At 59.0% G+C, this 20,704-nt stretch overlaps 3 protein-coding genes across 7 annotated transcripts in view; all 3 read left to right on the forward strand.

Moving 5' to 3' along the window:
- Nucleotides 1-32: 32 nt before the first annotated feature.
- Nucleotides 33-2,418, forward strand: LOC309578225 (uncharacterized protein; the record flags this gene model as incomplete). Its single annotated transcript, XM_082290647.1, has 6 exons — nucleotides 33-50; nucleotides 876-893; nucleotides 1,124-1,198; nucleotides 1,620-1,821; nucleotides 1,924-2,132; nucleotides 2,389-2,418. The coding sequence occupies 6 exons, from the start codon at nucleotides 33-35 to the stop codon at nucleotides 2,416-2,418; spliced, it is 552 nt and encodes a 183-aa protein (XP_082146773.1).
- Nucleotides 2,419-4,496: 2,078 nt separating this feature from the next.
- On the forward strand, nucleotides 4,497-15,859 carry AP3B2 (adaptor related protein complex 3 subunit beta 2; the record flags this gene model as incomplete). 5 transcript variants are annotated; one of them, XM_082290410.1, is made up of 28 exons in its annotated part: nucleotides 4,497-4,609; nucleotides 7,457-7,532; nucleotides 7,644-7,718; nucleotides 7,837-7,932; nucleotides 8,020-8,180; nucleotides 8,301-8,367; nucleotides 8,802-8,984; nucleotides 9,099-9,275; nucleotides 9,509-9,606; nucleotides 9,881-9,935; nucleotides 10,084-10,155; nucleotides 10,321-10,383; nucleotides 10,604-10,736; nucleotides 10,819-10,928; nucleotides 11,002-11,178; nucleotides 11,263-11,449; nucleotides 11,551-11,669; nucleotides 11,889-12,000; nucleotides 12,302-12,497; nucleotides 12,575-12,740; nucleotides 12,826-12,880; nucleotides 13,507-13,613; nucleotides 13,743-13,974; nucleotides 14,070-14,154; nucleotides 14,591-14,688; nucleotides 14,789-14,812; nucleotides 15,353-15,491; nucleotides 15,709-15,859. In XM_082290410.1, 28 exons carry the CDS (start codon nucleotides 4,497-4,499, stop codon nucleotides 15,857-15,859), a joined length of 3,327 nt encoding a protein of 1,108 aa, XP_082146536.1. The 5 variants fall into 5 exon arrangements, with proteins under 5 accessions (XP_082146536.1, XP_082146537.1, XP_082146538.1 ...); XM_082290411.1 differs by lacking the exon at nucleotides 14,789-14,812 and having other exon boundaries at nucleotides 9,096-9,275; nucleotides 12,569-12,740; XM_082290412.1 differs by lacking the exon at nucleotides 14,789-14,812 and having other exon boundaries at nucleotides 12,569-12,740.
- An 866-nt stretch (nucleotides 15,860-16,725) lies between these two features.
- CPEB1 (cytoplasmic polyadenylation element binding protein 1) overlaps nucleotides 16,726-20,704 on the forward strand; it is a gene marked incomplete at both ends in the record, with an annotated part of 40,425 nt that continues 36,446 nt past the window's right edge. Inside the window, one exon of the mRNA XM_082290528.1 lies at nucleotides 16,726-16,785. Coding sequence (XP_082146654.1) covers nucleotides 16,726-16,785 — 60 coding nt within the window. The remainder of the gene's footprint in view (nucleotides 16,786-20,704) is intronic.

Below are 20,704 nucleotides of genomic sequence, written 5' to 3' on the forward strand. Positions count from 1 at the left end.
CCAGAAGGAGACAAGACCAACAAGAAGGCGACATGAAGTTCCTGGAGGTGGTGTGGGACTGGAGGTGGCTGGGAAGGGTTAATGTGGCCGCCTGCACTGAGCCAGGTCCAGGCCAGGCTCAGGTTTCACCTGTAATTAGCTCTTGTTTATTGGAGGCTCCTTGATAAATGATTCTTTGGAGGTTGCCCGATGACAGAGGGTGACAGTGACCCACCTGAGCCCTGCCAAAGCCTTCACTGACCCCCAGCAGCAGGATTAAAGTTTAATGTGACTCCAGAGCTGACCCCGGGCATGCACCACTCTGGGGCCACAGGGCTGGAGATAGGCTGGTGGCCACCTCTAGGACATGGGGCCGGGTACAGGCTGATGGGCCTCCCAGGGCCAGAGGGTTTTGGCACTGAGAAGTGATTTGTCACCAGCCTGGTGGTCACTGGTTACCAGGGCATTGTGGCCACAGGGCTGTTTCATGACTCCTTTGGGGTCACCCACGAGGTTTGTGGATGAAATGTCACACCAGGTTGGGTTTGTCCCCCTGGGACTGGCCCTACAGGATGGGCACAGTGCCACGGTGCAGCCGGTCCGGGCACATTCCCAGGCACCGGTGGGGCCACGTGCGAGTGCCAAGAGCCACCGCGGTGCTCCCGGGGCGGGCTGAGGTCCTGTCCTGCAGCCACTTTTGGAGCAGCGGCAGCTTGGGAAACACGGTGGAGTGAGAGGACCTTGGAGGTGACCCCAAGGTGAGGCAGCAGGGCACAGAACGAGCACCGAGGCCGCAGCTTGGGTTTCAGCAGGGTGACAACTGCGGGGACAGAGGAGTCCCTGAGGTACGGGGTACCTGTCCCCAGCTCTCAGGACATCGTGTTTTCTCCTTGCAGATGAATCTCCTCGCCCAGGTAAAGGAGGAGCTGGCAGAGAGGACACCTGCATCCGGGTGATCCCACCCCTCTGCCATAGCACCCAGTGCCCCTGGACCCCACAGCTGGGACCTGCCTGGTGCTGGGTCTGGGTTGGGGGGAGGGGATGTGTGGCCTGGGAGGCTGGGCTGAGCTGGGCTGGGTGCTGGCAGGGGAAGGGTGTCAGCAGGGAACAGGTCCCTGTCTTGCCCTGCACCCTCTCCCCACAGGTGAGCTCCCTCCTTCAGACCCTGCAAGCCCCAGACTGGCTGTTCCTCCAGTCCTGGCACTGGCTGGGCTCCTGGGTGAGGCAGGTTTGGGGGTGCTGGCATGGGAACCCCAGCCATGTGCTTGGGCAGGGGGTGGCAGCAGCCCAGGCCTGGGCTGAGCCATGACACTGGTGCCAGCGGGGCTGATGCAAGGTGTTTGTCCCTCCAGGTGAGCAGCTCCAGGCAGGTAAGTGCTGGCATTGCCCCTGTGCCCTGCACTGCCTGTCTCACCCCCGGCACAACTGGGTCGATTCCTGCACACCCTGCCTTCTCCTCGGCACCCATGGGTGCTTCAGCACTTAGAGGAGGCAGTCCCTTCCCAGGGGGTTTCCATCCATGGAGACCCAAGACCTAAGCTGTGCTTAAGCCACCAAGGATGTGGGATGAGCCAGCAGGACAGTGATGCAGCTGGTGTCCCCAGGGCACCGGTGGCCCTGAAACACGGCTGGGTCCCCAGGCAGTGACTGGGGCAGTGACCACGGCAGGGTTCTTCCTCTGCGAGGGGCTGCTGGGACAACACTTCGACATGGTCCCCAACGGGGTGGCCGAGCCCCAGCCCGGGGACCTCTTCCTCTTCCCGCTGGCCTCTGGGGGCCCTGGCTGGTGGGGCGCCCACGCTGGCATCTACTGCGGTGACGGGGAGATCATCCACCTGGAAGGTGAGCCCCAAGAGGTGTCACGGCATGGGGACATCCCCACGGAAGGGACATGGGGTACAGAGCCCACTTTGCCCGCAGGCAGCTCAGGGACATCGCCATCAGGCATCGTGGCCAAGCATGGCAAGAGCCACCTCCTGCGGACACGGGGCCCGGCCAAGGTGCTCCGGAGGAGGAGAGAGCTGGACGTGGCTGCCCTGCAGCGGCGGATCCGGGCGGCCATGGACCAGCCGGTGGAGTACGATACCATCACCTGCAACTGCATCCACTTTGCCCTCGCCCTCCTGGGGCTGGGCCACCTTGCTGGTGCCATGGTGGGTGCTACCACCAGATCAGATCAGGTGCCACCACGCTGGGACACCCTGGCACCTGCTCCAGCCAAGTGTCACCAAACCTTTTTTCCCAGGTGTCTCCAGCGCTGCAGTGATGGAGGTGACAGAGCTCCTGGGGAACGTGTGGGGCTGGAGCATCCTTCCCTGGGGATCAGAACTTCACCAATGTGGCAATAAACAGATGCATGGAAACCCTGTGCCAGCCCTGTTTGATTTGTTGTTTTCTCACTTTTCCCAGAAGCTGCTGTCAAGTGATGTCCCACCTTGACACACCTTGAGGGGAGAGGCTGCTCTTTGCTCTCCATGGCCTCCTGAGACAACATCTGCCTCTTTCATTGCTGGCATTTAATTTTGAGCATAAAAATGAATATTCTGTGGGCTTCTCGGCCGAAAGGCTGGATCAGGTCTGGCTGGAGGTTGGTCGTGAACCCCAGGGGTCAACTCTGTGTCCAGTCCTGGTCAACATCTTCATTTTTGGTCCTGTTGATGGGTAGAGTGTGGCTGCAGTGAGGGGGGAGTGTCACCAACCCATGGTGATCCTGGCATCCCTGGAGGGCTGGGTCCTGTGCTGGCCTCTCCAGTATGAGAGACAGGGACATACTGGAGAGACACCACAAAGGGCCACCAAGGGTCTGGAGCATTTCCCATAGGAAGGGAAGCTGAAAGAGCTGGGGCAGTTCAGCAGAGAGAAGGGAATGTCCAGTGGGATTTTATCAGTGTTTATGGGGGGGAAAGAAGGTGGAGTCTGGCTCTTCTCTGTGTCTCCTGAGGATTGGTGTCTCCAGGAGAGCAGCAGGGCCTTCAGGGAAGTTCTGAGACCCAAGCAGGGTTGAGGTCCCTGGGAGGGCTGGAGTGGGTGTGTCCCCTTTCTCTGTGCTGGAGATTAATTGCTGTCCATTAATTAGATGCTTTACTCAATTCTGCTACTTGAACCACGGCCATTTTCCCTTGCTGCCTCAGTGCTGTGGGATGGGGTGAGTGCCACCCTATCCACACCAGCTCCGGGGTTGGTCAGCTGCCTGGAGAAATAATAGCAGGAATATCTGCCAATAGTATAAAGCACCTGGGAAAAATCAAATAAATGCAAACAAAATCTCAACTATAATAATATCAATAATGATATCTGTAATAGCTATAATTTATAGTAATATGTTATATAAAAATATCTATGAAACACCATCATATGTATAGTCATATCTGTAGTAATATCTAATATATACATTTGTTTTTATTAACATCTGTAGTATAGTTAATATATGATAATATATCTAGTATATGGTAATACCTATCATGTTATTGATAATAATGTATAATATAAACTATGGTATCTATAAAAATATCTATAAGAACAGTATAAATTAATATGATAGCTAATATATAATACATAATAATTCAGATATCATACAGCACATATACTATTGTGTGGAATATAGATAATAAAAGATTGAATTTTATAATACAGTAGATAATATACAATACACAATATGTAATATATACTACATTATATACTAGATAATACAATTAATCTAATCTGCAATATAATATAACATAGTATAACATGTTGCATCTATAACATATAGCATATATAACATATTGCATATATTACATTGTATATAAACTTTAGAATATAGAATTATGGATTAACTATAATACAGTATGATTGAATATGGCAAATGTATAGTATTGCATAATTAATGCAATCTGTAATATATTATAATGTAATGTAGTAAATAACATGCAATATATGGTATACAGTATGCAGCATGCAATAGAATACATAAATTATATATGATATATAATATATTAAGTGTATATTATGTATACTGCACACAGTACTATGTATAAAACAATAACATATAAAATAATAATGTAACGTAATATAGTATGATAAAATAATACATATTATAACACCAGAACATATAGCATTATTCAGTATAATGTAATCTATTTTAAGTATGTCTGATTATAATCACACACAATAATTCCTATTAGTGTAATTGTAGATTTTCATGATTCTGGACTGGTGCGATGTGTGCGGCTGTGAGCTCAGTGACAGCCACTATATCACAGCCATGTCCCCACATTGCTCCTCCTAAAATCACCCGTGTCCCGCTCCCAAACGTGAGCAGGAGCGGGGCTGCGGGGCTGCGGGGCTGCGGGGCTGCGGGGCTGCGGGGCAGGGACCCTCTGGGGGTGCAGAGCCCCCCGCGCTCCCGCTCCCGATGTCGGCGGGGGTCGATCCCGGCGGGCGCTGCCCCCGGCCCGGGGCCGGGCCCGTCCCCGCCCGCGCTGACATCAGTTCCCGCGTCCCCCCCGCATCCCGCATCCCGCATCCCTCCCGCCGCCATGGCCGCCAGCCCGGCCTACGGCGAGGAGAAGGGCGGCTCCTCCAGCCTGGGCGAGCCCGAGTACGGCCACGACCCCGCCAGCGGCGGCATCTTCTCCTCCGACTACAAGAGGTGGGGACAATGCGGGCACAGGGGACAAGGACGAGCCTGCCCGTGTGGCCGCCACCGCAGGCCTTCGCCGCCGTTCTCGGCGGGGACGTGGTACCGGAGCAGCGGCTGGAGCGGCCCCCGGCGTGGGGACGGGGATGGGGATGGGGATGAGGATGAGGATGGTGATGGGGATGTGGATAGGGATAAGGATGGGGATGGGGTCAGGGATGGGGACAGGGGATGCGGTCACGTCGCCGCCACCGTCATTGCAGGTTGCAAAGGCCGGAGAGGGTTTTGTGGGAACACCGCGGGATTTTGGAGCTGGTGTGGTTGAGGGAGACCTGCGGGGACCCCCTTTGAACCTCCCGCCCTCACGCTGGGGCATCCCGGGCACGGTGTTCCCCCCAACGGGATCTGCTGGCTCCTGTGGCTCTCCTGAGCTGACACCCCCCCACCGCATCGAGGTTCCAAACGTGGGGGGGGGGGGGGTGTTGAGGAATGTCACCCCTGCGTGGGAGAGGCTGCTGGGGGGGCAGGGGTGAAGAGGGATAGGGGGGATGTGTGCTCCTGGAGCTGCAGGAATGTCTCATTGCCCTCCCTACCGTGTCAGTGTCCCCCAGTCTGGCAGTGTCCCCCCCTCTGATGCCCCAGCAGGAAATCACTGTCTGACAGTGTCACTCTCTCTCCCCCTGGCCATGTCCCCCCGTCCAGCAGTGTCCCCTCCATCCCTGGCCCTGTGGTATTATCCCCCGTTATGACAGTGTCCCTCCAGTCCTGATTCCCTGGCAGTGTCCCCCACTTTGAATGTGTACCCCATCTTGACCTCTTGTCAGTGTCCCCAGTCTGGGAGTGTCCCCTCTCCCTCTATTCCTCCCTAATGCTAAAGAGTGCCCCCCATTGTGGATGTGTCCCTGATTTGTGACGTGCTGGCAGTGTCCCCATATCACTGGGTCCCCCCTTCCCTGAACTCCTGGCAGTGTCCCCTTCTCTCTGATACCCTGGCAATGTCCCCCAGCACGACAGTGTCCACCCAGTCCTGAGCCCCTGGCACTGTCCCCCACTCTGGATGTGCCCTCCATCCATGACCTGCTAGCAGTATCTCCATCTCATAGTGTCCCCTCCTTTCCTGACCGATGGGCAGTGTCCTTTGCCCTGTCTGGCACTGTCACACTCCCTACCCCTGGCTGTGTCCCCCGGTATGACAGTTTCCCCCAACCCTGATCCACTGGCAGTGTCCTGTCTGGCAGTGCCCTCCATCCATGACCCACTGGCAGTGTCCTGATCTCAGAGTGTGTGCCCCTTCCATGAGCCCCTGGCAGTGTCCCCCAGTTTGGTCAAGTCTCCCCCTCTCTGACCCCTCCTTGGCAATGTCTTCTGGCCTGGAAGTGCTCCCCTGCTCCCCACATCTGCCAGTGTTCCCTGACTCCCACAGGCAGTGTCCCCCACTCTGGCAGCCTCCCCCAGCCCTGACACCCTGGCTGTGTCCCCCAGTCTGTCCAGGCTACCTCAGTGATCTGCCATCAGTGTCTCCCACTCCGGCAGTGTCACCACCCTCACGGCAGTGTCCTCTTACTCCTGACCTCCTGGCAGTGTCCCCCACACCCACAGGGTCCCTATAATCTGCATGCTGCCCTTCACCAGAGCCACACCAGGTCTGCCACCACTCCTGCGAGCCATCCATGGCATCCATGGCACATGGGACAAATGCACCAAGTGTGACCCCACCACCCAGGTGGGACACCCACAGGTGCCCCATCATGCCGCCCTACCACCTAGGTGGGTGTCCCACCATGATGTGCGTTCCCTGCCCAGGACTGAGCCACTCAGCACTGGGGAAGGAGCTCCCTGCAGTGTCCCCAAGTCCCAGCTGCAGGTCAGATGTCACTTCGGATGTGACATCGCAAGTTGGCCTCATCCACTGGGAAGGGCGTCCTGATCGAGGCTGCAACCCAACCCCAACCACAGCATCAGGTTTCAGCCGGCTGTGCTGGGCAGAGGAGCGGGGCCACAGCCCTGTCACCATCCCCAGGGCCACTACCCCCAGCCAAAGCCATGATGTCCTTGCTGCCAGTGCAGAAGCTGCTGCGGCAGCTACCAGTGGGGCCGGCTGGCTGGCCGAAAACACCAGAGGGTGGTGATGTGGCTGAGGAGGTGACAAGCCCGGTGCTGGCCACCGAGGCTGGACAACCCACCTGCTACAGCGCCCTGCGAGCCGATGAGCTGCGGCCACTCGCCGGCACCGAGCCCGCAGTGGACACTGGCACCGGGCCACCACCGCGGTAAGACTCCCCTGAGGAGCCCCCCTGGACCCTCTGGTGATGGTGGCTCTGGCCAAGCATCATCCCATGGGTGTCACCCTCAGCTGCTGCAGGTAGACACAGCCTTGCAGGTGCCCCCAGTTTGGGGGGGACCAGTGTCCCTGAGAAAAGAGGACAGTGGTGACAACTTTACAAAAGGCTGGTGGCATTTTCCCAGTCCTGGGAGGGGACAGGGAAAGGGCTTTTCGTCAGGGCATGCTGGCACATCCATGCCACTATGTCCATGAGGGGACAAGGGACACCCACCCAAGCCAGGATGAAGCTGGTGATGGGCACCTGTGATTTAGTGACAATGTAGGGTGACAACCACAGCCAGGATGGGACGGGGTTCTTGTCCCAGTGCCTGGGATGGGGATGGCGCTGGGTGCCAGCACCATGCCAGTCGCTCTGGTTCCTCTTTCATCTGGCTGTAACCCAACTCCTGTCCCCATAAATATTTCATGGCGAAGGGTAGGATTGCCGGCCTGATGGCAGGCTGGGAGCAAAAAAAAGGACTAAAACCAGGTAAAAATGTGAAAATGGGAATTTTTTTCCCCTTGGTGTGGTTCAGGCATGATGACCTCAAGGAGATGCTTGACAGCAACAAGGATTCACTCAAGCTGGAGGCCATGAAGAGGATTGTGGCGGTGGGTGTTGCTGTCACTGGTGGGGACCACTGCTGGTGCCGAGCTGTGTCACGTTGTACCAGCCCCTGCCATGCCAGCTGCCCAGTGTCACACCACTTCTTTTCCCCCTAGATGATTGCCCGGGGTAAAAACGCCTCTGATCTCTTCCCAGCTGTGGTGAAAAATGTTGCCTGCAAGAACATTGAGGTGAGGAAGATCTTGGGTGGCCCTGGCAGCATCCCAGGGTCTGGGACTTTCCCTGTAGGAGAGTTTTGGGGATTGCCTGGGTTTTGGGGGGCTCTGAGGTGGCACCTTCACCCTGCAGGTGAAAAAGCTGGTGTACGTGTACCTGGTGCGCTATGCAGAGGAGCAGCAGGATCTGGCCCTGCTCTCCATCTCCACCTTCCAGCGAGGACTCAAGGTGAGCTGGTTTGGGGACCCAGGGGAGGTCTGGGGGAGCACTGAGCCCTCCCCAGATGCACTGCAGCTCCCCATATGTCCCCCACAGGACCCCAACCAGCTGATCCGCGCCAGCGCCCTGCGGGTCCTGTCCAGCATCCGCGTACCCATCATCGTGCCCATCATGATGTTGGCCATCAAGGAGGCTGCCTCGGACATGTCTCCGTACGTGCGCAAGACGGCTGCCCACGCCATCCCCAAGCTGTACAGGTAATGGGGGGGGTCAGCTGCTAAATGTAGGGTATACCAATAAGGGTCTTGGCTGCTTGGTACAGGCAGGGATGGGGAGGAGTTTGGTCCAGCATCACCTGCCCTGCTCCTCCCTCACAGCCTCGACTCAGACCAGAAGGACCAGCTCATTGAAGTGATCGAGAAGCTGCTGGCGGACAAGACCACGGTGAGCAGGCTGCTGTGTCTCCCCCACCTCGAAATCTGGGAACATCACTGGCCTGGTGTCCTCATGGGGATGGAGATGTTCCCACCAAATTGGTGTCATCTTGGGGATCCCCAAAGGGCTGGCATCCTCATGGGGATGCCACTGTCCCCACTGATCCAGCATCCTCACAGGAACGCAGATGTTCCCACTAAATTAGTGACCTTGTGAGGATGAAGCCATCCCTGGAGAGCTGGCAGCCTTGTGGGAGTGCTGCTGTCCCTAACGGGCCAACATCCTCATGGGGAATCCACCAACTCCACTGAGCTGGCATGCCTACAAGGAAGGGTTTCCCACTAAACCAGCACCCTCACGGAGATGCCACCATCCCCACCAAACCAGCATCTTGTTGATGATGCCACCACTCCAGTGAGTCACCTCGGGCTTTCCCTCCACAGCTGGTGGCTGGCAGCGTGGTAATGGCATTCGAGGAGGTGTGCCCAGAGCGCATAGACCTCATCCACAAGAACTACCGCAAGCTCTGCAACCTGCTCATCGATGTGGAGGAGTGGGGGCAGGTGGTCATCATCAACATGCTGACCCGCTATGCCCGCACCCAGTTCCTCAGTCCCAACCAGAACGTGAGTTCAGAGTACAGGATGCCCTGAGAGCCTTGGGGTGTCCTGGGAGCCCCGAGGGAGGGGGGGTGAAGGGGGACTGCTCTTGGGGATGCAAAGAGTCCTACCTGCCAGCAGGAGTCCTTGCTGGAGGAGAACACTGAGAAGGCTTTCTATGGCTCAGAGGAGGAGGACACCAAGGACGCCAAGGCAGAGGCAGCCTCGTTGGCTAAGCGCAAGCCCTACGTCATGGACCCCGACCACCGCCTGCTCCTGCGCAACACCAAGCCCCTGCTGCAGAGCCGCAACGCCGCGGTGAGACCCTCACTCCCACCCTGTTTGTCCCCCAGGGCACCGGTGGTGTCAATCAGCCTGGGCTTCTGATGTTCCCACGGCCAAGGACTCACTGGGGTGCTTGAGGGACACCCAGGGATGGGTGTCCGCAGGGTCAGGCTACCTCCAGGTGCTGAGGGTGGGACTGGGGGACACGGCCATTCTTCAGGGTGTCCCCCATTCCCACCAGGTGACATTTAGGTTTGTGTCCATAGGTGGTGATGGCTGTGGCACAGCTCTACTTCCACCTGGCACCCAAGGCGGAGGTTGGAGTCATTGCCAAGGCGCTGGTACGGCTCCTGCGGAGTCACAGGTCTGTGACACTGGGGTTGTGGTGGTCTCCTACCCCTCCACCCTAGTTGTTGAAACACATGGGGAGCTCTAAGACCCTGTGAGAGACCCCCAAAAAGCCCATCCCTGGAGGGACATCAGGTTGGAGGCCTTTTTGGGCTGGCCCAGTCCAGACATGGGGTGACAACATCTTGGTAGTACCAGCCTGGTGGTGGGTCCTGACCCGTATTCACAGGGACTTGCTGAGGCTGTCTGGTCCTGCCCCACTGATGGTGGTCCCCTCTTTGTCCCCGCAGCGAGGTGCAGTATGTTGTGCTGCAGAATGTGGCCACCATGTCCATCAAGCGGCGGGTGAGTCTCAGACTTGGTGTGCGAGGAGTTGACCCTGTTGACTCTGGAGCGAGATGAGGATTAGACAGCAAGGTCACCAGAGCTTGGAGGTGGCTTTGGCAAGGTGGGGGGACAGAGATGGCACTAATGTCTCTGGCTGTGCATGCAGGGGATGTTTGAGCCCTATCTGAAGAGTTTCTACATCCGCTCCACGGACCCCACACAGATCAAGATCCTCAAGGTGAGCTGGAAACACCCAGCAGAACCTGTCAGGGGTGGCTTTGGGGCTTCATGAAGCCTTTTCCTTGGGTCAGGTGTCCTTATGCCCTGGGGGCAGGAGAACAGCCAGGCCCCTGTGCCCTGTCACCATGCCCCTATGCTGCCCATCTCGTCCTCTTTCCCACAGCTGGAGGTCCTCACCAACCTGGCCAATGAGACCAATATCTCCACCATCCTGCGGGAGTTCCAGGTATGCCACCGCCATACTGAGGCTGCCACCCTGGCATGGCTCTTGGTGCCAAACCACCACCATGGAGGGGGCAGAGGAGAGCCCCTCCAGGAGGAGTGGGCTGAGGCCATGCCAACCCCATCAGTGGTTCCAAAGGGCCCCAATGTGTGACAACCACCAGGGGGATGCCTGTCACTGGCACATGGGTGACATGTCATGTGTGCCCTTCATGCCTGTGCAGACCTACATCCGCAGCATGGACAAGGACTTTGTGGCGGCCACCATCCAAGCCATCGGGCGCTGTGCTACCAACATCGGGAAGGTGCGGGACACCTGCCTCAATGGCCTGGTCCAGCTCCTCTCCAACAGGGATGGTAAGTGCGCACAGCAGGGGTGAAACAGGAGCTCCGTTGCTCTCAGGGCAAGGCCTCGCTGAGGCCGGGTGTCTGCCCGCAGAGCTGGTGGTGGCTGAATCCGTGGTGGTCATCAAAAAGCTGCTGCAGATGCAGCCCGCCCAGCACAGTGAGATCATCAAGCACATGGCCAAGCTCACGGACAACATCCAGGTGGGTTGGGGTGTTGCTGACCCACAGGAGCAGGGGATGGCAGCAGTGCCACATGTCCGAGGGCATTTCACAGGTGCCAATGGCGCGGGCCAGCATCTTGTGGCTCATCGGTGAGTACTGCGAGCACGTGCCCAAGATCGCGCCTGATGTGCTGCGCAAGATGGCCAAGTCCTTCACCAACGAGGAGGACATTGTCAAGCTGCAGGTCATCAATCTGGCAGCTAAGCTCTACCTGACCAACTCCAAGCAGGTACCGGGGGTGTGATCCTATGGTGTGCCTCAGTTTCCCTGTCAGGGAGGGAGAGGCCAGCCCTGAGCATGTTCTCTGCCACAGAGCAAGCTGCTGACCCAGTACGTCCTCAACTTGGCCAAGTATGATCAGAATTACGACATCCGTGACCGGGCTCGCTTCATCCGCCAGCTCATCGTGCCCACCGAGAAGAGCGGGGCCCTCAATAAGTATGCCAAGAAGCTTTTCCTGGCCCAAAAACCAGCTCCCATCTTGGAGTCCTCCTTCAAAGGTACCCATCCCTGGTCACGGGGCATTGGGACACGGGGCCAGCTGTCACCACAATGCTGCATAGCTGTCCCTGAGCTGCTGCCTCCTCTCACCTTGTTGTAGATCGGGACCACTTCCAACTGGGCTCCCTGTCCCATCTGCTCAACGCTAAGGCTGTGGGCTACCAGGAGCTGCCCGACTGGCCAGACGAGGCCCCTGATCCCTCCGTGAGGAACGTGGAGGTGCGTGGAGCACCCTGGGTGCATGGGGGAGGAGGGGCCAAGGTGGGGACACTGTCTCAAGTTCTTGGAAGAGCCCCAGAAGGTGCCCAGGTACTGCTCACCTGCCCCTGTTCCCTCCCTAGTGCTCACACATCTGCTTGGGGATGGGGGGACAAGGGTGGCTGTTTGGATCCCCCAGTCATGGGTGATGGCTCTGCTCCATCAACCCTGTGCCAGCAGGTTCCTGAGTGGACCAAGTGCACCAGCCGGGAGAAGAGGAAGGAGAAGGTGGAGAAGCCTTTCTACTCTGACTCAGAGGGCGAGTCAGGGCCCACAGAGTCGGCAGACAGTGGTGAGGACCTGATGGCATGAGACATTGGGCAGTGGTCACTGTGGCCATCAGGCAGGTGCCACAATGGTGGGGCATTGGACAGGGGACACCCCATCAAGGGAGGGACATGGCAGGAGATGTGGAGGGATGCAGTGGTAGGCAGTGGGGATGCAGTGGAATGCAGTGGGACTATGCAGGGATGCAGTGGAGAGGCAGCAGCAGGTGTGGGGATGCAGTGGAGGATGGAGGATGTAGTGGGATGAAGTGGGAGATGGGGGAATGTGGGGGGGCACAGCAGCAGGGCTGAGCTGTGCCCCCACAGAGCCTGAGTCCAGCAGTGAAGAGAGTGGCAGCAGCAGCTCTGGCAGCTCCAGCTCTGGCAGCGAGGAGGAGGAGGAAGAAGAAGAGGAGGAAGATAGCGGGGAGCAGTCAGAGGACAAGGAGGAGGAAGAGGAGAAGAGGCCGAAGAGGAAGGACAAGGAAGGTTCCCATAAAGCAGTCTCAGGGAGCGCGGGCAGGTACCCCCTGGGAAGGCGGGGGGGTGCTCCCAGTGAAACCCCCAGCCCCCTGAGCTGGGCTCTCCCCGCAGCCCCAGCGAGGAAGAGGAGGAGGAGGAAGGGGCAAAGAAGGCCAAGAAGAAGAAGGCCTCTCAGGGGAGGAAGGGCCGTGCAGAAACCTCATCAGAGGAGGCCAGCACCTCTGAGAGCAGCTCCTCCGGCTCCAACTCGGGCTCCGAGGCAGAGGCCAAGCGGAGGAAGGCGGTGAGGGCTGGGATGGGCTGGGATGGGGGGCAGCACAGGGATACCTGGACCCCCTATTGAACCCCCCACCTCTGCCCTCCTGCAGCCCCCCAGCAGCAAGGCCGGCCCCAAGGAGATCTCCCTGCTTGACCTGGATGACTGTGAGTGGCTGCCCGGAACATGCAAATGGCCGTGGTGGTGCTGCTGGGGAAACTGAGGCATGAGCATGCACCCCAGTGTGATCAGGACTCCATGGGTCCTTTGGGAGCTGCAGAGTTGGGACAAGGACAGGTGTGGTGAGGGGTCCTTGTCCCCAGAGGATGGCTGTGGGACAGGCTGTGCCCATGGGATTGTCCCCATGTGGCTGTGCACAGGGACAGCCTACAGGGTTGTGTCTAGACCAATGGAACTCTGCCACTGGGCTGTCCTTGTGTGGCTCTCCCCATGGCACTATGCCACCAGGGCTGTCCCCACATGGCTGTCCCCATGAGGCTGTCCCCATGGAGTTGTGCCCATGGCGCTATGCCACCAGGGCTGTCCCCACAGGGCTGTCCCCATGTGGTTGTCCCCATGGGACAATGCCACCAGGGCTGTCCCCACATGGCTGTCCCCATGTGGTTGTTCCCATGGAGCTGTGCCACCAGGGCTGTCCCGATGCCATTGTCCCCATGGAGCTGAGCCATTAGAACTGTCCCTGTGGGTGTCCCCATGGGGCTATGCCACCAGGTCTGTCCCCATGGGACTGTGAGCTCTGTTAACCCTTTCCTCCCCCCTCCCCACCCTGCAGTCACACCCCCTCCTCCCCAGCCCATCCCCTCCAGCAGCATCGTCTCCACCAGCCTGGTGACCGACCTGGAGGGCCTCACTCTCACTGACACCTCCCTGACGCCCACCGTAAGTGTCCCTCATGCCCTCCCTGGGGGGGTCCCAGGCCCTCTGTCACCTGTGGGGGTCTCCTGGGCCCCCTGCCACCTACAGGGGTTGCAGGGAGCGCTTAGCAGCCCCTGCTGTCCCCTGGTGCAGCTGCTGAGCCCAGCGTTCAGTGCGGTGAAGACCTACGAGCTGCTGCACCGCATGGCAGGCGAGGGGCTCGCAGTTGAGTACTGCTTCAGCCGCCGGCCCTTCCCGGGAGACCCCCACATGGTGGCTGTCCAGATCCAGATCTCCAACAACACTGACACCGAGGTGAAGAACCTGCGAGTCAATGAACCCAAGCCCCTCTCCGGCATGCGGATACAGGAGTTCCCTGAGATCGGTATGGCATGGCACGGCATGGCCGTAACGCTGTGGGAGAATGGGGACAGGGGTTGGGTGGGAACGTGGGATATAATGGCAGCTCTGTGGTTCCAGAGCGCCTGGCACCAGGGGACACAGCCAGCGTGGTGATGGGCATCGACTTCTGTGACTCCACCCAGGCAGCAAACTTCCAGCTGTGGTGAGCATCTCGCACCGGGCAGGGCAGGATGGGTGTCCCCAGGGATCAGGGCGTCAGGTGCTCCAGAGATGGGGAAAGTGGGATAGGTACCAACATCCCTCCAAGTAGCAGGGGATAGGGGACAGCAGAAACAGGGCACGGGGTATCCCAGGGGATGGAGGACAGCAGGACAGGCACCAGGGTCCCTCCAGGGGAGAGGAGACACTTGGATGGATGTGGGGTGGTCGGGAGACAGCAAGAAATGCACAGGGATTCCTGCAGGGGACAAGGAGGCAGCAGCAGCTTCAGGTCCAGCCTGACAGGTTCCCCCCATTCCTGAGCCCTTTTGTGTCACAGTTTCCCCTGGCCACCCCTGCCCAGGGCAGAGATGGGAAGCAGGAGGTGGAGAGAGGACATATTCTGAGCACGTGCCCCTCTCACCCGCCTGTCTCCCCAGCACTCACACACGCCAGTTCTACGTCTCCATCCAGCCGCCTGTGGGGGAGCTCATGGCCCCTGTCTTCATGAGTGAGAACGAGTTCAAGAAGGAGCAGGGTGAGTGGGGTCAGGGATGGGGACAGGGCGCTGCACAGGCACCCACCACTGACACTCACCCCCAATTTTGTCCCCTCTGCTGCCCTCGCTGTGGCCCTAGAGCACCTGGCACGGCCGGGTGAGGGTAAGTGGCCGCTCAGCCAGCCCCTAGACTAGCTCTGCTCCCCTCACTCCCTCCTGCACCCCCAGCCTGAGGGCTGGGGTGAGCACCCTGGTGCCGGGGTGGCCTTGTTGGGTCCCCCCAAAGCGTGAAGGGCTCGTTCCACCCCTGGTGCTCCCAGAACTGTGTCCGGTGAGTGACGCCCTGTGTCCCTGTGCTCCTGGATCAGCACATCCCCACCCTGCCCACACAGATGGGGGCTGTGTTGGGGGGGGGTGCACGGTTCCCTGCAGCACCTGGCCCCATTGCTGTCACTGTCCAGAGGAGCCCATCCCCAGGGATGTAGCTGCTGCCACCAGGCAGAGATATGGGGATGAGCCCAGGAAGGGTCATGAAGGATTTTCCCAAATCCACTGACTCCTGAACCAAGAGCAAGCAGAGCAGCCAGCTCAGGATGTCATAGGGAACGCAGGGAGCTGGAGGGGCTTGCTTTGGGCATGTCAAAGCAGGGCCCAGTAGGGTGTGTGGCCAGAGACAGGCAGGTGCCTCTGTTATCTGCTCTAGGGAAGCTGATGGGCATGAGCGAGATCACAGAGAAGCTGACGCTGCCTGAGAAATGCCGGAGTGACCACACCATTGTCCAGCAAGTGACCTCAGCTGCCAATGTGGGCCGCGTGCCCTGTGGTGCCAGCAACGAGTACAGGTAGCTGGACCCCCACACCTGGATCAGTTCCCACCCAAATCACAGTGGGGACACTCACGGCTTCCTTTAGGACAAGGAGCCTGCATGAACCCAAACGTGACAGTGTGACAGTGGCCGTGGGTGGCAGGCACCTGCTTGTCCCCACCGGAGCATCCCATGGGACCAGAGGGTGACAGGGGACAGCTTACCTTGAAGCCCTGTGTTCACCACCCAACAGGTTTGCGGCCAAGACGGTGACAAGCGGGAGCCTGGTGCTCATCACCCTGGAGCGGCGGGAGGGCTCCACGGCCCAGCTGACCATCAACAGCGAGAAGATGGTCATCGGCACCATGCTGGTGAAGGACATCATCCAGGCCCTGGCACAGTGACAGCCGGGCCCTTCTGCACCCACGGCCCTGCCCTCCCACCCCTTCTGCCCCATGCCACTCCCCAAAACACTCCCTGCCCCCGTTTCTGCCAGGTTATTCCCTGACCCAATCCCAAAAGGGGCGGCAGGCAGCGACCCCCGGGCCGACTTTGCTGCTGGGCGGAAGGAGCAGAATGCGGCAGATGGGATGCAGGGAGATGTCCTACTCGGAAGGGCAGAAGCGGTTCCAGCCCCCACGGAGCACAGTGTGCCCCCAGTCCCTCACCATCATCTCCCAATGTAACCCTTATTTATTATGTCCAGGATCTCCCAATAAAGCTCTTCTCCAACCTGCTCCCTTTCCCTCCTCTGCTCTGTGTGCACATCAACCCCAGATTCCCCCCATGTCAGGCTCTGCCAGCCTCCCCAGAGAAGCCACGGGGGACATCAGGGGACCAGCCATCCCTTAGGTGACTGGAAACATGCAGAGTCTCCCAGGGGTGGGTGGCTGCTGGAGAAAACCAGGCACATGGCGTCAGGGTGAAGCCCTTGGGGCAGGAGGTGCTCAGTTGGACCAGAGATCTGAGGAGTCCTGGGAGGGTTCCAGCTATTTATTCAAGGCAGAATTGCTCATGCTTCAACCGCAGAAATACCTGCTACGTCAGGGCTGGGTCTGTTCTGCAGTGTCACTGGAGGGATTCCTGGGGCCAGCTCTGGGAGGCTTTTCATCTCCAAACCGGGATTACAGAAAAAAAGGAAGGAAATCTGACTCTTTATTAAGATCTCTCCTCCCAGCACCCTCCCAGGGTGGGATTTCAGAGAGCGCTGGCTCTCTCCATCCAAAGCTGCAGCCCAGCGCAGAGCCAGGCCTGGCACCAGAGGCAGAGGATGAGCAAAGGACGTGCAGGAAGGTCTGAACCCCGAACCGCCTCCGCTGCCACAAAAAGGGTGAGGGGCTTTCTGCTTTTTCTGGGTAAGAGATGGAAAAAACACCTTTATGTTTTCTGATGGGTGAGGAATCCCTGGCTGGAGCAGCAGCACCAACCACTGGGTGTCAAGATCCACAGGGAAAAGCCCATTCCCACAAGGACAGGGACTGGAGCCGCAGCTGCCTCGCACTTGAGGGGGGAGGATGCAGCTGGGAGCCACAGTGATGCCACCAAGCTATTTCCCTTAGGGAGGCTGATTTAACCCTTGGGGTCCCATCCCCTCATGGGCTCAGCGAGCATCACAGCCTGTGTGTGGAGAGATTCCAGCACACTGAGGCTGCCCTTGGGGACCCCACTTTAAGCCCCTGGGAGTCCCATTCCCTCATGGGGGCTCGGTGAGCACACAGCCTGTGTGTGGGAGCTGCCAGCACTGAGGTGTCCCTACGAGGGAGGCTGCAGCCAGGCATCCCAGTGCCACCACCCCATTCCCCTTAGGGGGACTGAATTAAGCCCTTGGGGGTCTCATTCCCCCCTGGGGAGCCCCGAGCGTGCTGAGCCTGTGTATGGAGAGCTGCTGGAGCCAAGGGAGCTCTGGAAGGGCTAAAGCCAGGCACCACAGCACTGCCACCACCCCATTTCCCTTGGAGAACCCATTCTAACCCCTTTGGGTCCCATTCCCCTCAGAGCGGGCTCACTGAGCGCCCAGCCTGTGTGTGGCAAGTGGCTGGCATTGAGGTGGCCCTGGGGGTGCTGAAGCTGAGAGCCACAGCACTGTCACCATTCCAGTACTTCAGAGGAGCTGATTTAAGTCCTTAGGGGTCACGATTTTAGCCCTTGGGAATCCCATTCCCCTCAGAGTGGGCTTAGCGAGCACCACCGTCTGTGTGTGGGAGCTGACAGCGCTGAGGTGTCCCTGTGAAGGCTCCAGATGGACACTGCAGTGCCACCACCACCCCATTCCCCTTACGGGGACTGATTTAACTCCTCCGAGGGTCCCATTCCCCCATGGGGTGCTCAGTGAGCGCCACAGCCAGTGAGTGGAGAGCTACTGGCCCTGAGGTGTCCCTCAGAGGGCTCCATGCAGGCACCACCATGCCATCACCCCATTCCCTTTAGAGGGGCTCGTTTAACCCCTTGGGGGTCCCATCCCTTCACAGGGGTTACAGTGAGTGCCACAGCCCATGTGTAGGAGCTGCCAGCACTGAGGATGCCCTTGGAGAACCCCATCTTTAGCCATGGGGTGTCCCATCCCCTCAGAGGGGGCTCAGCGAGTGCCACAACCTGTGTGTGGAGAGATGCTGGTGCTGAGGCACTGCCACCAACATATTGCCCTCATGGAGGGGTTCATTTAAGAGACCTTTGGGGGTCTCACCCCCTCAGAAGCAGCACAGTGAGCGCCACAGCCCATGCATAGAGAGCTGCTGGCACTAAGACGTCCTCAGAGGGGCTCCAGCCAGGCAGTGCCACCATTGCATTCCCATAAGGGGGACTGATTTAAGCCCTTGGAGATCCAATCCTCTCACAGGGGGCTCAGTGAGCATCACAGTGCTTGTGTGGGGGCTGCCAGCACTGAGGCTGCTCTTGGGGAACCCCATTCCCCTTGATAGGAAAGATGTCTGCTCATGTCTTTACAAACAATTCCATGGCTGAGGGTACGGGTGTTAAGGTCTTTGAAATGGCTCTTAATGTCTCTACCAACTTCAAGCCGCCGGTTTGTTACAGAACCCAGACAGTTTGACTCCTGAAACAGACAAAGGGTCTGCAGAAGCCTGAGTTTCTGAGATTTGAGGAGAAAATGACATGGCTAAGGCTGGGGGGGGGGAGGGGGGGAATATGCGGTAGGCAGCTCGGCAAGGCTGTACCTTCCTAGTACCTCAGCCGATGGGGAAAGCAAGAGGGCAACGTGCGGCCGGGAGTTTAGGCTAAGAGGAGGCGGCGCCCTGCGAGACCTGGAGAGAGAAAACCCCACGGGCGTGTGCCCCAGTGCACTCTCTCCCTTTATTCGAATAAAGTTGCAGGACTCCTCTGTCTCCTTTATGGACACTGGCTTTTCACGGCGTGATTTCCTGCACACCCTCACAGGGCACTCTGTCAGCACCCAGCCTATGTGCGGTGAGTGGCCCCGGAGGTGCTGAAGCCAAGAGTCAGCACTGCCACCATCCCAGACCCCTCAGAAGGGCTGATTTAAGTCCTTAAGTCCTAACGTTGGCCCTTGGAGTCCCATTCCCCTCAGAGGAATGCGGAGTACTGCCAGCGCTGAGATGTCCCCGAGGGGCTCCGCTGGGCAGTGCCACCACTATCAGCCCCTTAGAGAGGGGCTCCCTCAGGAGTCCCCATTCCCTCAAGGCGTGTTCAGTGAGCGCCACAGCCCATGAGTGGAGAGCTGCTGGTACTGAGGTGTGCCTGGGGGCCTACAGCCGGGCTCTACAGTGCCACCACCACCCCATTCCACTCAGAGGGGCTGATTTAACCCCTCGGGGGTCCCATCCCCTCTGAGGGGACTGAGTGAGTACCACAGCCCACGTGTGAAGAAATGACGACACTAAGCCTGCCCTTGGGGACCCCAATTTAACGCCAGGGGGATCCCATTCCCCTCACGGCGGGGGCACAGAGAATGCCACACCCTGAGCATGGGAGCAGCCAGCGCTGAGGTGTCCCTGGAAGGGCGGCTGAAGCCGGACAACGCAGTGCCGCCGTCGCCGCCCCATCCGCCAGGGGGACTGACTGAATCGCTCGGGTGACCCCACGTTAACCCGTGGGTGCCCCGTCCCCTCAGGGTGCCCGGGCCGAGGCGGCTCCGCGGGGCGGCGGCGGGAACCGCCCGATGGCGGCGGGCAGACACCACGCGGCCGGCGCGCGCCGCGCGCATGCGCCGCAGCCCCGCCCCTCAGCGGCGCCCCCTCCCCTCCCTCCGTGCCCCCGCGCCCCCGCCCACGGCCCGGCCCGGCCCATAAAAGCCGCGGGCCGGGCAAGAGCCCCCGCCGCTCCCGGTACCCTCGCTATCCTCGTCGCTCGCCTCTGCCGCCTCCCGGGACCGCCCGCCCACCCGCAGTGCTGCCCATGGCCTTCCCGCCGGTGAGTGCGAGCACGTGCCGCCTCTCGAGGCCGCCCCGCCACGTGGTTCCACGCGGTGGTGCTGGGGGGGTGTGGGGGGTGTTCCCGCCTGTTTTACCTGTGTGAAGAGGGGATGGGAACCGCCAGCTCTCAGGACAGCCGCGGATGGAGCTCCTCCGCTTCCTCTCGGAGCGCTGTTACGGGATCCCCGTTAACCCTTTGGACCGGCCTCGAGGGGGTCGTGCTGCGGAGGTACCCCCGGGGAATAGCGGGCTCTGACGGAGCTCAGGGAACCCATCGACTGACACGAGCTGCCTTCAGGGAAACGCTTGAGGAGACCGGGTCCTAGCCTAGCAACCTATTGTTCTGCTCTTCCCGGGTTTTTAGGGGGATGAATCTGGGCTGGCGGTGCTGAGCTCAGGTTTGGATGGTGGGGCATGTTTTGGCTGGAGTGGGCACTTGTACTCCTGCAAGTGGTATTTTTACGCACTTCTAAACTGCCTTTTTTAGTGTATAAGGTGACCAGTGTTGCTGTTTTATTCTTAAACCATGTTCTGAAAGCTCGATGTAGTGTCTGGCTGGGGGGGGAGGGGGGGTGACACAGGAGACGCAGTTCAGAGCTGAGTATGGACAAAGGTGACTCTTCTGAGCAGACACGTCTGCTGAAAAACAAGTTCTTTTTTTCCCTTCATTATTCCCCAGCTGAAACCAATTAATGCTCGTTACAGGTGCCTGAGTGATGGGCTAACAAGGTGTGCTGGCACCTGGAGCGCTGGTGAAGGGGTACAGCTGTGCACAGGGTGGGAGCTGGGCTCCGGGAAGAGCTCCAGGACCCCGTTGCTTTGCTGCAGTTTGTCTCAACTGGAACAGTCTCCCTAAACCAA

The sequence above is a fragment of the Coloeus monedula genome (assembly GCF_965178545.1).
Source record: "Coloeus monedula genome assembly, chromosome: 14".
NCBI classification, from domain to species: domain Eukaryota; kingdom Metazoa; phylum Chordata; class Aves; order Passeriformes; family Corvidae; genus Coloeus; species Coloeus monedula.